The 18,922-nt window shown below is 37.8% G+C and overlaps 1 protein-coding gene across 1 annotated transcript in view; it reads left to right on the top strand.

Annotated features, from left to right (window-relative positions):
- Window positions 1–16,071, top strand: part of LOC122667740 (protein STRUBBELIG-RECEPTOR FAMILY 6) — a 36,276-nt gene extending 20,205 nt beyond the window's left edge. The window contains exons 13-16 of the mRNA XM_043864141.1: window positions 14,152–14,284; window positions 15,234–15,370; window positions 15,477–15,633; window positions 15,733–16,071. Coding sequence (XP_043720076.1) covers window positions 14,152–14,284; window positions 15,234–15,370; window positions 15,477–15,633; window positions 15,733–15,873 — 568 coding nt within the window. The 3' untranslated portion in view covers window positions 15,874–16,071. The remainder of the gene's footprint in view (window positions 1–14,151; window positions 14,285–15,233; window positions 15,371–15,476; window positions 15,634–15,732) is intronic.
- Window positions 16,072–18,922: the final 2,851 nt, after the last annotated feature.

Raw genomic sequence — 18,922 nt, 5'->3', positions numbered from 1 at the left:
ACATAATTTTCCATAAGCAATAAGTATTTTTCCTTAATATTATATATATATTTTTAATTTTTATAATATATTTATTGAATCTAAAAAATAAAATAATTTTTTTAATGGGTGAAAATAAAAAATTAATCCATGGGGCTGTAGAGCATCCCAAGTAGTTTAACATATATCAAAATCATTTTCAAACAATCACTATTCATCTTATTTTTTTCATTTTCTTTTTTCAAATAAATCATTTATTTTTCCAGAAATTATAATAAATAATTTATTAACTGAAAAAAAAATCCGACTCCATGAAGTGATAGATCGGGCAAAGATGTTCAACATATATTAAAACCGCATGAATCTAACAAGGATTACAAAAATTATTTTTGGAAAAAATAGATTTGGGGAAGAAATAGAAAACACCTTTGAAATCTTGCAAATAGGTGATGATGCTCCAAATTGGCACTTGAATCTTCACTTTGGCACTTCAATCTAACTCCAAACAGTGCATTCCATCCAACAATCGAAAGAAAGAAGAAGAAATTTGAAGGAGAGGTGTTTTTCCCCTTGGTTTAGAGCCTAAGAACTTCTGTTCCTGCTCTCTCTTATGTTGGAAATGGGTTTTTGGGTGAAAATTGGGCTGAATACAAGTAAATAGCACCTTTGGGTCCAACCGAGATATCGCCGAGAGAGATATTGTTTTTTTTTTACTAAAAATATCTTGATTTTCACCTTCGAGATCTCGGTCGAGAAATTGCACTTTTAGGAACCGACTAGCAACTCGACTCGGATTTGCCCAAAACCGAGAAACTCGGCGAGATCTCGCGAGTTCTTGAACCTTGGTGTGTGCTTTATGGTGGTTGATTGGAGTTCTCTCTGTGCTCATTAGAGTCTACGACTACTATTCAAGACTGGTGTAGCAGTTATTTTTTTTCTTATTAGTCTAAGCTGGAGCTTCCTTTTGATATATGTATACTCCAGCTTGAGGGGGAGTGTTGAATAATGTACACTAGAATACCGTGGGGGTATTCTGGTCCTTTTAGGTTGTTTACTTATTATTTCATTATGTACTGCCTACTCTTCTAATAGAGTCTGCTAGACTAGATTAGGAGCAATTCTGTCCTATTTTATCTTTCTCAGTCATAGTTGTAAAGGCGTCGCCTAGGCGTCCAGGCGCCTTGGTCGACTTGGGCGCCTTGGTCGCCTCGGCGGGCGCCTTGTACGCCTAGTTGGTGTCGCCTTGAACTTTAGCCCTCTCCACCGCCTTGGGTCGCCTAACCGCCGTGACAACTATGTTCTCAGTTATTATAAATAAAGGGCTTGTCTGATCAATAAGATCACTCAAGCATTACAATCTATTCTTCTTCCATCTTCTCTTCTCTCTTTTCTCCTCTCTAAAGTTACTGGTTACAAGTCCTAGGTTTTCTACATGGTATCAGAGCTAGGCAATCAGTGATTGATTCTCTCCAAGATTGCCGTTTTGAGAATCGTTTAGGGTTTCTTATTGTTAGAAAGAAACCCTAGTTCATCGGAGAAGAAGAAGAACTAGGGTTTCGTACATTGAGTTGCTGATTCGATTTGCTACATGTGCTCCCTGTTTTGAAGATCAGTTCTTCCCTTTTGAGGAGATTAAAAGCCTGCATCGATGCTTTCTTTTTTTCCAGATTCAATCTGGATTTTTTTCATTGAAGACAGGATCTGTTTATTGCAAATCTGTTTCTGATTTGTAGACTTATTTACAAATCTACAGTGATTTGTAGTTTTTATTTACACAAATGTCCATAATTTCAGTTTGGAAAGTATATAGTTAATGTCTTCAAGAAAAGCATTTTTTGAGGATATTCCACAAAATTCTTTTTTAATGATATCCGTGATATTACGGAGTATATCTTCTGGTGACAATAAGTCGCCTATCAAGACTGCATATTCAGCTTTGCATGTATCCGAGGCTTCCCATTTTCGGATGTACTGCAAAACATCGCCCTGAAGTGTTCCAGTGAAATAAGCGATAAATTTTTTCTTATCCCATGAAGTTTTGTAATTCGTTATGACAATGGCTAGTGATTGAGCCCAGTCATCTATTGTATGCTCATAATCTTTATAAGCAATATGGGTTAAGTCTAAATATGTTCCTCCCGAGGCGACATGCTGTTTGTTTAAATCATCTCGCCGGTGTGTGGTTGGGACAGGCTCATCGTCAGAAGTATTTTTTACCTCTTCATGAAGGTTCTAACCGAAATTGGATCCAAGTCCTATTTGTGGTCGACATAGATCATCTTGATCTAGATTATCAGAAGGACCAATTTTTCTTTTCCCTTTTGGGTCGGGGTCCTGTTCTTGTTCATCTTCTGAGTTTGATGACGAACTAGATTCAGACTCATCCGTTTCAGCCTGAATGGTCTCAGTGTCGGATTCGTCTGAGAATATTTGATAATCATGCAAGCTGAACAGGGTTTCATGTTCAGAGTAGAGTTCTTGCATCATAGATAAAAGCTTGTTTCTTTCAGCAGGGTCTTTTTCATCTATAAAACGTGATTTCCAATAATTCATTATTTCTTTTAACGGATTATAATCTGACTCATCAAATGAATAATTTGACGTGTCATCATCGAAAACATTTATGGAGTTACCGTAAAATAGATTAGAACGATGAGAAGTATGTGGTGAAACATACCCGTCGACAAAGACAGATAGTTGATCTGACAAAGTCTGCATTTGAGCTTTGGTTTGTTCTTTTAAATCTAAATCTATAATAGATCCAATAGTTTTAATATCGGAGTCCAGTTTATTGATTTTGTTATCAATACTTTTGAAATAAGTAGTGGTAATATCGATTAACATATTAATACCATCACAGGCAGAATTTATATTTTTTTATATTTTAAAAAGCATGCAAGCTATGATCATACAAAGATTTATCAACCGTTCCTCCAGATGAAACTAATCAGTCAACAGAATCCATATGAACCTTGAGTTGGTACCTAAGACCGTCTTTGGTTACAGAGGGAACTGTCGTAAGCTGCCAACTGATGGTCTTATGCCGACAGATATCAACCTCCCAAAGATATATGGGTTTTCTCAAGAATTCGAAATAGAAAGAACTGGAAGAGAAAGTAGAATACCTGAATATAATCTTTGATAATATAGCTTCTATATGCGTTCCCTAGAAAGATAGATCAGACGACAGAAAGTTGTTCCTTGCTCTGATACTAAATTAGAAAATGCGGAAATACAAAAGAGTAGAGAGAGTAGAGAACTAATACTGAAAACAGAAAAGATGACGAGAGAAAGCCAAGCTCGAAATGCTTCTTCTAGTCTTAAGACCTTCCTTTTATAGCCATCGGACTTCAACTGATTATAAAATCCAATATATGCACAGTAGATTCTGTCGGTGGAAAAGGCTTGTCGTGTGCTGGAAGATAAGAGGGAATCTTATCACATGCAGTCATCCTGCCTTTACTGTTTCAAAAGCTGATTCCTTTTCAAACTTAAAGACCAATGCTTTTTAAAAAGCAGATTCTTTTCGAAAAGCAAATTCTTGTGATGTTAGCATATTAATTATGGTTCTACCATGTTGTCAATGTTATGCTAAGCTACACTGTCGCCACTGTCGGTGGACGTATAACCGGATTCATGTTCTTCTTCAACAAATATCCGTTCTGCCTCAATGAGTTCTTCTGCTTCTAGAAGAAGATCATATGGAACATCTAAACAACTTAGATTCAGGCAATTGGTGATTGGATTATCGGTTTCTTGAATTTGTTCATCAGTAAACATATAATCAATGTCCATATCTGAGCAAAATATTCTTCTGCCGTCAGTGATTCTGGTGGTAGCATATCTCCAATGTTCTGCAGCTTTATGCAATTCTATCAGAGATCCACGATACATTGATTCTGGGCAAACTTGTCGTGCAAGTTGCAAAGCTTGATCATCCTCAATTTTTGAAGGTCCAACAAAGTCATTTTCATTGGCACGTCTAAAGATCCAGAATTGATATGGTTGAAAGAATTTATCCCTCTGTCTCCATCCCAGAGTGCCGAAAATATCCAGAACAATATAATTCTGAATTCGCCAATGTTTGGTTGCATGATAGATCATGGTTTTGGTCATCATAGGGAATTCTTTTAAAAGATGACTATTAGGAAGGACGACTATCTTGCTAGCTAGTCCCCATTCGACAGAGTTGATATCCCAAAGGTCATTTTCTTGGATATAAAAAATAAGACGAAGATGCTTGTAGGTATTTTCAAACATATTCTTATAATATTTTGTTAAAACATTTTTAAACTTGGCATACTGCTCTTTTCGCAGTAATGAGAGATTTGAGAAAACAGTTCGGAAGGGAAGAGTTGTTTGCATTTTTCATATAGACAAATTCGTTTAATCCGATAAAACTCCCGATTTTGGGAAAAGGTGTCTTCATCCAAAAATTCAGAGATTTCAAGAAAATTGTTGATTTTCTCAAAAGTAAAATCATCGTCCCAATTTGTTTGTTTAACAATCTTGAGAATGAGTTTTTGAAAATCAAGATCTTTTTGAAAATGATTTGCCAATTTGGTTGAAAGTATACCGAGATGTTTACGAAACAGTTTTTTTTGTTCAGTAACATGTGCCTTCCAGGCTCCATTAATTTCTTGATAAATGTCACTAGGAAGATTAGGATTAAAGAAACTGAAACCGGTTGAATTTCGGTAAATGGGCGAGTATTAGGTGAGATATTGCCCTGTCTTTGGATGCTCAGTTTGTTCTGTATCTTTAGTGCTTCAACATAGGAAATATCATGCCAGTATTCTGACCAAGGGTTTTGGGCATACTGGATTTGGGAAACAGGAGTATGAGCCAAGGGTTGTGACTCAAACGAGAACTCAGGTTGGCTACCTAGGAATGTTTGCTATGGAGGTGAGTCATTGATTATGACACCCTTGTTAGAATTGAAGGGTATAAATGGTAATTGACCCTTTTTATTCTTTTTGTGCTGAATACAAGGTTGTTTTCCTTTGTCCTTTCCCTTGTCTGGTGGTGGCGTGGTTGCCATGACCAGATGTACTATGTTCCCTACTAAGAAAATCAGCAAGAGTATTATTAGCACCTTTGATAAACTCAATTTCGAAAAGAAATTGACAAATATAATTATACCAATTTACTCGTCGTGGATTTTCTTCACGCTTTTTAGTTTTTAAAAAATCTTTTACAGCTTGATTATCAGTGTGGGATTAAAAAAATTTCAGAAGCTAGATATATCTTAAATCTTTTAAGTCCATTTTTTTATGGCTAATAGATCTTTTTCATAAATAATATATTTTATCTCATTGAGCTTGAATTTCCCAGAATTGTATCTACAGACTTCTTCTTGTCTAGGATTTTTATGCGGTTTACATTTTAAAACTGCGCCCCAATGTTCAGTGGACGTATCTGTTTCGAGAATCATATAATCTCCGGATTTAGGAAAGTATATGGGTGGTAAATCTGTGATTTCCGATTTGATAGTTTTAACTAAATCAATATCTGATTCAGTCCAGGTGAATGGTTGAGTGTTTTTCAACTTTTCCTATTATGGCTTTTCCTTTTTTGAAAGACTTTTGATAAAATTTCTACCATAATTTAATATTCCTAAAAAACTTTGTAATTGTTTTTTATCTTGAATTTATTCAGGAAAATCTTTGATTTTTAGAAGAATATGATATTGTAATTGGATTCTGTTTCTTTAACATTAAAGAACACTGCTATTGATATACCTCTGAATCACGATTATAAATATCGATGTGACACCGGATTTACACCAACTCCTGCAGTACACCAAGTTTGTCAAATCAATAAGGAACATTGACTGTTTTCAAAATTAAAAGAAAATTTTGATGAAAACCCATTAAAATTATGGGCAAAAAGTCCTCGATTTTGTTCTCTTAAACTTAATAATCCTAACAAGGTTATTAGGATTAATCCTCTTCTTTATGTCAAACAAGATATTGAAGAATTTGATCTTCAATTAAAAGATCTTTTAACCAAAGGACTTATAGAAGAAACCACAAGTCCTCACTCCAGTCCAGCTTTTATGGTAAGAAACCATGGTGAAATTAAAAGAGGAAAAGCAAGGATGGTAATCAACTACCGAGCTTTAAACCAACATCTAATTTTTTATGGCTATTTTATCCCTCGCAAAGATGTTCTCATTGATAAAGTTAGAGATGCCAAAATTTACAGTAAATTTGACTGTAAATCTGGATTCTGGCAGATAAGACTAACTGATGAGTCAAAAGCACTGACTGCCTTTAGCGTACCATATTACAAGCATTACCAATGGACAGTTATGCCATTCGGCCTATGTAATGCTCCACAAATTTTTCAACGATGGATGGACAAGATGTTCAGCCATCTCACTTTCTGTGTTGTCTATATCGATGATATTTTAGTTTTCTCCAAAACCATGGAAGAACATAAAAATCATTTATTAATTATTGTCGATATATTCCAAAAACATGGAATAATTCTTAGTCCAAAAAAGATTTAAGTAGAACAAACTTCGATCGAATTTCTTGGGTTAGTTCTAAACCAGAATGGAATCCAATTACAAGATCATATTCTTCTAAAAATCAAAGATTTTCCTGAAGAAATTCAAGATAAAAAACAATTACAAAGTTTTTTAGATATATTAAATTATGGTAGAAATTTTATCAAGTCTTTCAAAAAAGGAAAAGCCATTACAGGAAAAGTTGAAAAACACTCAACCATTCACCTGGACTGAATCAGATATTGATTTAGTTAAAACTATCAAATCTGAAATCACAGATTTACCACCCATATACTTTCCTAAATCCGGAGATTATATGACTCTCGAAACAGATGTGTCCACTGAACATTGGGGCGTAGTTTTAAAATGTAAACCGTATAAAAATCCTAGACAAGAAGAAGTCTGCGGATACAATTCTGGGAAATTCAAGCCCAATGAGATAAAATATATTATTTATGAAAAAGAACTATTAGCCATAAAAAATGGACTCAAAAGATTTAAGATATATCTAGCTTCTGAAAAAATTTTAATCCGCACAAATAATCAAGCTATAAAAGATTTTTTAAAAGCTAAAAAATGTGAAGAAAATCCACGACGAGTAAATTGGTATAATTATATTTGTCAATTTCCTTTCGAAATTGAGTTTATAAAAGGTGCTAATAATACTTTTGCTGATTTTCTTACCAGGGAACATAGTACATCTGGTCATGGCAACCACGCCACCACCAGACAAGGGAAAGGACAAAGGAAAACAACCTTGGATTCAGCCCAAAAAGAATAAAAAGGGTCAATTACCATTTATACCCTTCAATTCTAACAGGGGTGTCATAATCAATGACTCACCTCCACAGCAAACATTCCCAGGTAGCCAACCTGAGTTCTCGTTTGAGTCACAACCCTTGGCTCATACTCCTGTTTCCCAAATCCAGTATGCCCAAAACCCTTGGTCAGAATACTGGCATGATATTTCCTATGTTGAAGCACTAAAGATACAAAACAAACTGAGCATCTAAAGACAGGGCAATACCTCACCTAATAGTCGTCCATTTACCGAAATTCAACTGGTTTCAGATTTCTTTAATCCTAATCTTCCTAGTGACATTTGTCAAGAAATTAATGGCGCCTGGAAGGCACATGTTACTGAACAGAAAAAACTGTTTCGTAAACATCTCAGTACACTTTCAACCAAATTGGTAAATCATTTTCAAAAAGATCTTGATTTTCAAAAACTCATTCTCAAGATTGTTAAACAAACAAATTGGGACGATGATTTTACTTTTGAGAAAAGCAACAATTTTCTTGAAATCTCTGAATTTTTGGATGAAGACACCTTTTCCCAAAATCGGAAGTTTTATCGAATTAAACGAATTTGTCTGTATGAAAAATGCAAATAATTTTTCCCTTCCGAACTGTTTTCTCAAATCTTTTATTACTACGAAAATGAGCAGTATGTCAAGTTTAAAAATGTTTTAACAAAATATTATAAGAATATGTTTGAAAATACCTACAAGCATCTTCGTCTTATTTTTTATATCCAAGAAAATGACCCTTGGGATATCAACTCTGTCGAATGGGGACTAGTTAGCAGGATAGTCGTCCTTCCTAATAGTCATCTTTAAGAATTCCATATGATGATCAAAACCATGATCTATCATGCAACTAAACCATAGTTCGAGATCTCGCCGAGTTTCTCGGTTTTTGGAAAAGCTGAGACTAGACTACCTGCAAGTCTCAAAAGTGCAATATCTCGGCGAGATCTCGGATCTCGGTTTCGACCCATTATTTTAACCCACCTACCACTTAAATACCTTACCTAACTGGACAAAACTCGACATATCTCGGTGAGATTTCGGATCTCAGGTCCAGATCTCGGGTTGACCCAAAGTTGAGGCTTCGAGTTGGAAAAAAAAATGCACCAACTCGGCGAGATCTCGACTCGTCTCGGTTTTTCCAAGAGCCGAGTTGGTACCGAGACCCGAGTTTTAGTACCTTGAACCAAACATTGGCGAATTCAGAATTATATTGTTCTGGATATTTTCGGCACTCTGGGGTGGAGACAGAGGGATAAATTCTTTCAACCATATCAATTCTGAATCTTTAGACGTGCCAATGAAAATGACTTTGTTGGACCTCCAAAAATTGAGGATGATCAAGCTTTGCAACTTGCACGACAAGTTTGCCCAGAATCAATGTATCGTGGATCTCTGATAGAACTGCATAAAGCTGCAGAACATTGGAGATATGCTACCACCAGAATCACTGATGGCAGAAGAATATTTTGCTTAGGTATGGACATTGATTATATGTTTACTGATGAACAAATTCAAGAAACCGATAATCTAATCACCAATTGCCTGAATCTAAATTGTTTAGATGTTCCATATGATCTTCTTCTAGAAGCAGAAGAACTCATTGAGGCAGAACGGATATTTGTTGAAGAACAACACGGATCCGGTTATATGTCCACCGACAGTGGCGACAGTGTAGCTCAGCATAACATTGACAACATGGCAGAACCATAATTAGTATGCTGACATCACAAGAATCTGCTTTTTGAAAAGCATTGGTCTTAAGTTTTAAAAGGAATCAGCTTTTGAAACAGTAAAGGCAGGACGATTGCATGTGATAAGATTCTCTCTTATCTTCCAACACACGACAAGCCTTTTCCACCGACAGAATCTACTGTGCATATATTGGATTTTATAATCAGTTGAAGTCTGATGGCTATAAAAGGAAGGTCTTAAGACTAGAAGAAGCACTCCGAACTTGGCTTTCTCTTTTGTAATCTTTTCTGTTTTTAGTATTGTAGCAAAGAATATTTTTTCCAGAAGATCGATGAACGCATGTTTTTTGAAGATTATTCTACCTTATCAAGAATCGATTCTTCCCTCTTGAAGATTGACTTCTGCAGATCATCTCAAGTTGCTGATCACAGTTGTTCAGATTCGAAGGTTTTTTCTTCAGTTTGTGGAGATCAATTCTGGTCATCATTCTACAGATAAGATTTAAACTTCTACCCTACTGCCAGATTCAGCTGCAGGGAGTCAATTTTTTATGGTTTCTTGGTTACCGCCAGGTCTGTTTCGAATATGGCTGAGAAGAAATCGTGAGGAAGAAGTAGTCTTCTCCTACATGAGCCCTGCCTTGGTCCACGATTCTATAAAATCCTTCCCTGGTATCGTTGCTACAATCAACCTCAAGGAGGAGATGTTGTTTCCACCTTTGGTTCTACATCTCTGGCTGCCGCTGCTATGGTTCTGGTATTTCCTGGTTTGAAGAATTGGTTGATGGCTAGGTTGATGGCTACTACTGCTGATCTGGTTTCAAGGGTTGATTCTTGCTGTGGGAAGATTTATTTGGATAGATTTTTTCCATCCTACTATTGGCTTTGATTCCTTAATGCGGTGGTGTTCACGCCTCTGTTCCAGCGAAGGGTTTGAGTTGCCTTGGTGTTATGTAGTGGAGAAGAAGAGGGGTACTTCAGCACAATGACAAATATGCCCCTCCATTTTTCAATTGTTATTCTTTTTCTATTTCCACTTCCAACTTTGCCCTTACCTTTTGAACTTATTTAATCCTTGACCCTACGGTCCTCTTTGTTTCTTTCAAAGGAATCCTATACTGCTCACCATATTTACCAGAATGCCAACCCTTTTTCAACTTTGTGTTATTTGCAATTCTGCCATTCCCCTATTTGACTATCTAATTGACCCTTGAAAATTCTGTTTTATTACCAGTTTGCCCTTTGGCTTGGATTGTATTTAAAAATGGATTTCAACCAAATTACAGCCATGCCATCCTTTTTCCAACTCCATTCCCTTTCAATAATTCTAATTCCCTTCATATCCCATACCTTTGGTATTTACCCATAACACCTTTGGAAATTTTTGGTAAATTATAATTTTGCCATTCCTTCCTTTTTAATTACCCTTAGCAGCTTTGGAAATTCGGGAAAATTACACTTTTTGCCATTATCATAGTAATACACGTGAGGGGGAGATTGTGTACAATTCCATTGCAGAACTTGCAGAAACTTGCAGAACTTGCAAAAACTTGTAGACATTGCAAAACTTGCAAACAAACGTTGCAGAACATTTATGCAAAACATTGAAGACCAGTTTTTTCCACCATTGCCATTGGGTATCGCTTGTTACTGGGTTGAATTTGCCGTGAGGGGGAGATTGAAGTATTGAAGATATTTTTGGGACCTTGTTTGGTTGCCTATTAGAGGATTTACAGTTGGGTTGATTCAGGTTTTTCCGATGTTTGCTGCCCTATTTATTTATCTTCAAGATTATATGTTACTATGAAGATCCGAGATTCATCACTGAATAGTTATTGAAGATCGATGAAAGCTGCCTTTTTTGGAAGATTGTGTCTGCCTTTTTTTTTCTGCCTTTATTAAGATCGGTGCTTCTCTCTATTTTGAAGATCGACCCTTCCCAGGCTTTGCAGAACAATCCTGTCCCGGTTTACTGATCAAGTTTGTCCAGGTTTTGAAGATCAATTATCTCCAGTTCTTGAAGATTTATTATGCCCAAGATTATTTGGGAGCTTCATCCATCCGCCAATGTGTCAAGCTGGACACTGTTATGACTCTGTTTCTTCTTATTTTGTTCAAGTTGGGCATTTGTGCTTTATATGCGCCAACTTGAGGGAGAGTGTTAGAATGTTGGAGTGTGTGCTTTATGGTGGTTGATTGGAGTTCTCTCTGTGCTCACTGGAGTCTACGACTAATATTCAAGATTGGTGTAGCATTTATTTTTTTTTCCTTATTAGTCCAAGCTGGAGCTTCCTTTTGACATATGTATACTCCAGCTTGAGGGGGAGTGTTGAATAATGTACACCAGAATACTGTGGGGGTATTCTGGTCCTTTTAGGTTGTTATTATTTCATTATGTACTGCCTACTCTTCTAATAGAGTCGGCTAGACTAGATTAGGGGCAATTCTGTCCAATTTTATCTTTCTCAGTTATTATAAATAGAGGGCTTGTCTGATCAATAAGATCACTCAAGCATTACAATCCATTCTTCTTCCATCCTCTCTTCTCTCTTTTCTCCTCTCTAAAGTTACTGGTTATAGGTCCTAGGTTTTCTACACATACAACTTTCAATTGCTTCTGTTTCAAATCCTGGAAAATATCTTTGTTGAAACAAATAGAACCTTAGAGTCACTCTCCGAAGAAGTGGCACTAAATGCACCCTTAGTTTGTCCATGAAGTGACCTTGGTGTACTTCATCTTTTTAGGAAAGCCAGGTCCCTGTTTGCTTGCGGAAACTTTACATTTCATGGAAGATGTGACTGGCTGATAGGCAAGCCAGGTATGGTGTCAATCTTTTCGCCTGGATCCCTGCTCCTAGTGCATAGCCACCTTCGCTTTGTTGTTGATGTTGTCCTGTACTGTGTATTTTGTTTTTTAAAAAAAAAAAAAAACAAACAAACAACAACTCAACCTTATCCCAACTAAATGGTGTTGGCTACATGGATACTTGCAAAGACCAATGATAATAAAACAAGTAAAGAAAAGGACACAAGAACAACACCTACAAACTAGTCATATAAAACTAATTGGGGTTGGCTACACGGATCGTTGCCCTCCAATCAGCTCTATTCGACATCATATAAGAAACAAAACCTAAACTATTCATGTCTTTCCTCACCACTTCTCCTATGGTCATTTTAGGCCTATACTGTGTTTTTCTTCATGGCAATAAAAGTTATTTGTCTATCTTTAAAAAAAATATGCACTTAGTTTGTCTTATATGAAAGGGTAAATTACATATGAGTTGCCCAATCTTTGACAAAAGGATGTTTTGGATACGTCATCTTTTAAAAGTGACACTCGGGGTTCCCTATCAGGTTAGTCCTACCCCAAGCTGAATAAATTTCCAATTTTACCCTTAAACAACTCCCACTTCCCATCTCTGCCCTCTGCACCCCACCCCCACCTCCTCACAACCGTCAACCTCTTTGTGTTTGTTTTTGGAGAGCTTTTGTCTTAAGTTTACTGAGTTTTAGATGTGGGGAATGCCCTTTAGTTTGCGTCAAGGTGAGGAAGGGGGTATTAGAAGTAGCAAATATTTCAGACTTCTATTCTTTGATTTTTTCGGTGTCAAGGAGCAAGTGGAGGGAGGGTTTCCTGCATAGCAACGCCACCACTCCCTCGTTGCTGCTGCTACTGTTTGAGTTTGAGCTCACAAGTAACATGAAATTTGCATCTTATTCTTGTACGTCGCCCGCACAGGGACACGAATGGCTCAATATGCATTCTGAATCCATTCTTCTTCCTTTCTTGGCCTCTGGAGAGTGGGTCTGGAAAATAACGAATCTTTATTGTAATGGGTTTCTCTTTATGGAGCTAATTAATTCTCTGAAACGAGTCTTAGACTGCAAGAAAAGATCTCGATAGATAGGAGCTGAAAACGGAAAAGAAAGAATAAAGAAGCCCTTTCTTTATTAAGGTGTTATAAGCGTGAGCGTGGAATGATTTTGCATCATTGGCCTTAGCCTTGACTGATTTCTTTGTTCTGCATTTCCTGCAAATAGCAACGCCACCACAACCGCCACCCACCATGCTACCGTGGTTGACCTGATCTCTCAGATCCCCCAAGGTTCTGTCGCTGAATCAGGTGAAGAGCTTTACTTGCGGATGCAACAGCAGCAACCACAAGCCTTCCCTCATCTGTTGCACTTGCTCCCTCATCATCTTCAATAGAGGGAAATAATGGCACTGAGCTCAATTAGCAGCTCTCTCCAGTAGGTAAGCCCCTCCAAAGGGTTGCTTCTACTTCAAAGAGGCCCTGCAATTGCTCCTCCTTACTAACAACAACACATGCTCCTCCTTACCAACAACAACACATGCTCCTCTCCACCCCCAAGTAATTCCACAACTTTTGATGTTCTCAAGATTGGTGCTTACAAGGCCTTCCACTCCTGCAATTCGCCAATGTCACCTGTTACCCTCCTTTAAGTAGTTCATGGGTTCGGTGGAGGTTGTCGGCTGGGGGTGGTGGGAGTGGAGGTGATGCTGATGGGGTGGGTGGTGGGGTGGGGTGAGAGTACAGAGGACGATTGAGAAGTGGAAGAAGTATTGAAGGGTAAAATTGAAAATTTATGCCGTTTGGAGTAAGAGTAATTTAATAGGGAACCCCAAACATCACTTTTAAAAGATTAGGCACCTTAAATGTCCTTATGTCAAAGATTGGGCACCTCAGATGCAATTTACCTTATATGAAATTGTTTAAAACCCGGTGATAGTTCAACTTTGTTTTTTGAGGAAAAGGTAAGCATTGTATTAATGATTTAGATGAAAAGGACAATTGTACACTCAATATGCTGTAACAATTGCCAATGGTCTAATTAAGGACATCATAACTATAGAACTTTAGCTCTGTCTGCTCACTCTTCTTTTTTCTTTTTTCTTTTTTGTTGGGGGGGGGGGGGGAGGCTGTTATTCTTTTCCTTACTTTCTGAAACTGACTATAACCGGCTAATTCTTCTTTAGGTGCCGGATTTGTTGCCACCACCGAATGTATTTGTCCAGTGCTTCCGTTGATCTCAGCATTGTTATGCGCTGTATCAAATAATTAGTGCTTACTTTTTGCAATAATACTTATAGGTGCATTGCCCCATACTAACTAACTAAAAATCTATCAAGGTATCTACATGAAGTTTGCTCGCCATCTTTCGTTCACAAGAATTTCAAGTCTGCCAACATTTTACTGGACATGGAGCTGAATCCTCACCTTTCAGATTGTGGCTTGGCAAACTTCATTCCAAATATGGATCAGGTGAGACTTTTGAGATTCAAAAAGTTGTACTACGATATCTCATAAGGATATCAAAAGCATGCCGAAATTACGTAATTATGCTGTCATTTATCTCAAGTCTTCTCATCATTAGTCCCCTCAATAATGCCAGAAGAGTTGGGTATAAGAAAGATTTGTGTTTTAGTATGAAGTACATAGCCATGAAATAAATATCTGACTTTTGCCATGAGGCTGTGAATCTTCTATTTTATTTTATTTTTATTTTGAAGAGAGGGGGGGGGGGGGGGACGAATAAATACAATCATGAGTTAACTAAGCATGATAAGTATACAAGTGTAACAAGCATGTAAAATAGGACTCTAACTAAAATAATGTGGTTATATTGGCTTTTCTTTCTGTAACAGGGAATAAAGCCATATGTACACTAATCCATGCCTTCTGCTGTCCTAAGCTAATTCATCAACAAGTTTGTTGCTTGATCTAGGCCATCATTGACATGAGATGTCTGGAGAATGCTAGTTATTTTGCTTCTTTTTTTTTTTTTTTTTCACTTAAAGAGTCTCCATAGGTTGATGACTATCAAGCTGCTCTTACAACCATGTGTCAATAATCTGTAATTTGTTGGTGATCCCAACAAGAACCTCTGAAGTCCTCTATTCTCTCACGCCACAAGCTCCAAACTCTTTCCATAAGGGTGTACCTCCATAACACCCTACCTGTTTTATTTGTCATGGGTGGAGACCAAGTGCAAAGAAAGCCTATGATGTTGTAAGAAAAAGGCACCAGCTCTTTGGAAATGGGGTTGTCTTGGTTATAAGCAAATTGTAGTAGACACTGCTGATCTACCTGTTTGCTGTTTCATAGGCTGAGGTCTTGGAGTGGTATCAGCCATCACTACTCATGGTTCCTATAGCTTGCTCATCAGTTATTGGTGTGAAATTCTTCCTTTACTTTTTCACCACTTTTTCAGGTGTTGAACCATAATGTGGGATCTGGATATAGTGCACCTGAGGTTGCAATGTCTGGTCAGTATACCATGAAAAGTGATGTGTACAGCTTTGGAGTGGTCATGTTGGAGCTTCTTACTGGTCGGAAACCATTTGACAGGTAAAACCATCTGATATCAGAAGCACAAGGATGTCTTTAAGGTTTCTCCAAACTTCAATTCTGGTTTTGTTTTTTAATTATTATATTATGTGGATACTTCTGGCAGCTTGAAGCCAAGATCTGAGCAATCATTGGTACGATGGGCAACACCTCAGCTTCATGACATCGATGCTCTGTCTAAGATGGTTGATCCAGCTCTCAAAGGGCTCTATCCTGCCAAGTCCCTCTCGCGTTTTGCTGATGTGGTGGCTCTTTGTGTACAGGTAAAATGTTAGCAAAGATCTTGAACACCAATTTAGTGCTGTGATCTGTTAATACCTGTTATTTTTACGACTGAGTATCATAATTCTTGATTTGGGCAGATGGAGCCAGAGTTCCGACCACCCATGTCAGAAGTGGTGCAGGCACTTGTTAGGCTGGTGCAGCGAGCAAACATGAGCAAGAGAACAGCTGCAGATGTGCAAGGAGTTCGGCGAGCAGATGACACCGACATACAGGAGTAAATGTTTGAGCTTGGTATGATCCCTGTTGATAGGCGTTGTATTATTTTAGTCTTGATGAATAGAGAAGAGGAAAGGGAAAAGGATGGGATGAGCTTTTGTTTTCAGAAGGTTATGGTGGCATCTGACACCGAAGTTTTATATGGACTTCATTGATTTTCGTTAGCAGTACCGAACAATACTTTCCTCGGATGTTTGTAATTTTCTATTCTCTTTTGTGTCTTCACTAGGCTTCCTTGATTCCTAGATATATGACATTCTTGAAAGGAAAATATGCAGCTGCTTCTAACACCGACGGAAATTAAGGCTGTGTTTGGTATGCTTCTTGGAATGCATTCTAGGTTGATGTTTTCATTCACAGACAGTACAAATGGTTGTTTTTATTGTTTGAGAATGCAAAATCGATCTGGGATACATTCCAAGAATGCATACCAAGCACAGCTTAAATTTGCCCATCAAAACTTTGATTATGCCCTTTAGAATAGGGCAGGTCTAAAGAATCAGCAAAGGAGCTCACTGATAGAGGCACTCGTGTGCATGGCTTGTGGGCTTGGGATGGTGCACCATGTTGTCACACTCGCATTGTGCAAAGTGCAAACATGTAAAAGGCATTTGGGAAATCGAAGAATTTCGGAAAAATGCTTTTTCGAGGGAGTTTATTTCTCCTCCCAAGAAAAGAACATAAGCTTAGGTCTACCTTGAGGAAAGCTATTGTGTTTCATTGTCCTTGATTGGTGTCGTCGTTTTATCAAAATATCATTAGGGAGAATGTTCTCTGTGCCGCAACGCAGCCTGTGTTGAGGCACATGGGCAACCTGTGCAGGGGAGCAGGGTGGTCATTGTGCCCACCCCCATGTGCCTGGGCGTAGGCTGTGCTGCGGCACAGAGAACAGCGCCCCATATCATTATTAAGGGAAAAAGAAGGTTGTTAGGCTGCATGATGCCGTACTGCCCAGTGAAATGAAAAATTCCCTTCGTGAAATGATAGCCTTGCCTCTCATGAAATGAAAAATCTCACCCTTGTTGGATGCTCTTGTAGGCGTTGGTGCAAGGGCCATGCAACCTGGCAACGATCCCCCTCCTTATCATTATTTACCGTAAGATAGGCATTGTGTGTGTTGATTGTTGTATTATAATGGACATTGAAAGGCGATGAATTCGTTCATTCTTCAACTCACTCATTGGATTCACTGGCACTTGAGCACACTAGCACATGCAACTATCATAAATCACACACCACCCTGCAGCAAACACATACACACATGTAGCTATCACCAGTCACAGGCACACATCATAAATCTCATCCTCCACAACCATCCTATAACAGTGCAAATATACGAGCACACACCACAAGATAAGGATATACGCGGTTCGACAGTGTGCTAACATCCATGGTGCAAATAGCCTAACCTGGTCTCTATTAATGCATAATATAATGATTCGACCGCTCTCACAGTCAAAAGCTACAACCCCTAGTTTATGTAGCTACTACTACAAGGGAGTACGTACCCTCATACCAAGCATCCACTCGGTAACCAAAGATTACAAACAATGGAATAATATAAGTTGCCTCAACTACAAGCTCATCACCATGTACAAATCCCACTCAATGACTTGCAAATAGTGATTCAGGCAAAAACACAAACACCTGGTCTACAATCAATTACAATAAAAGGAATTTGCAAAAGAGTTACCTACATAACCGGGTAACATCTGGAGATGTCGTAGATTGAATGTCTTCAATTAATGAATCACTTCTTCTCCTCCTTTTCTTTTCTTCACAAACCCTTGAGATGTTGCTTGAAGAACTTCACCAAAGCTTCACATTAAGGCTTGAAACCATCAATGGAGCTTGAAGCTTGGAAAATTCAGGGTTTAACCTCTGGTGAGCATTCTCTTACACTTTTTTCTTCAAAAAACTTCCTCAATCTTCAGCTTTCTTCAAACCCTTTAATGAATTCATGGATGCACTTCACCAAATCTTCATTTGAAAGCTTGAATCACAAATGAAGCATATAAGATTTGGGGATTCTTGGATTACACATCAATGGAGCTTCCTCTCCTCATAAATCATTTCTCTCAAGTTCAAGGATATCTTCCATAGATTTTCTCTTGAAGCCCAGATCATTTATATAATCCCAATCAAAAGAGCAACTTAAACCTCCAAAATAATGTTTTTGGGTGGAGCTGGTCAGACCACTTCCAAGTTTGGTAGACTAACCTTTGCACAATCCAGATGTCTCAACTCCCTCTGCATAACTCCGAAGGCCCTGATAATTTTTCATATAAAAATAGACTCAAAATTCTACAACTTTCATATTTTGAGATACTCAAAAATCAACCATTAAGGTACCTAGAAATGCCCTTAAAGTCACGGCATATGTAAAACAGCAATTCTGAAATTTTACGAAACAAAATAGTGTTCACGTCATATCTCCCTCATCTTAGCTTCAAATGACCTAATTCTTCCTATGTAAAGTTGACTCTTAGGGATACATTTCTCATCACATAACCTTCAACTCAAGTGCAGTGCATGGATCCCAAAACTAGGATTGACCCCGTTGGATGTGCAGACATTGCTATCTTTACCTCACGTGCTATGCCATCACTTCCCACTCCTATACTAGATTGACATGATTAAATTTTTTTTGAAAAGCAAACTCATATGTTTTCATTTATCGTGATTTGAGCTCCTGTACTTTCCAATTAGAAGATGGCTAAAAAAATCCCCGAAGTTGTTGTATGGTGTAGAAAATAAAATTTGGGCACCATGTGTGGCATCTTCATTCAAGATCATAGATCCCTCATTCGAACTCGGATTGGTCATATTATTGAGGCATTGTGAAGCCTACTCATAAGACTAGGGTCTTGGCGAAGAACCGAAAAATGCACTAATGGCACAAGAAAGCTTGAGCTCCCATTCTTGGACAAGTTTAATTTGTCTCGACTGTGGCCCACATGATTTCCAAATTAGAAAGGAACTTAGGAACCCACATGATGGAGATCCTCTTGAGTCTTGAGGATTTCCAACGTGAAGTTCTTCAACTGATCA

This window comes from Telopea speciosissima, chromosome 7 (assembly GCF_018873765.1).
Source record: "Telopea speciosissima isolate NSW1024214 ecotype Mountain lineage chromosome 7, Tspe_v1, whole genome shotgun sequence".
Classification (NCBI taxonomy): Eukaryota; Viridiplantae; Streptophyta; class Magnoliopsida; order Proteales; family Proteaceae; genus Telopea; species Telopea speciosissima.
The sequence above is the reverse complement of the archived record's forward strand: the minus strand, read 5'-3'. Positions and strand labels throughout refer to the sequence as shown.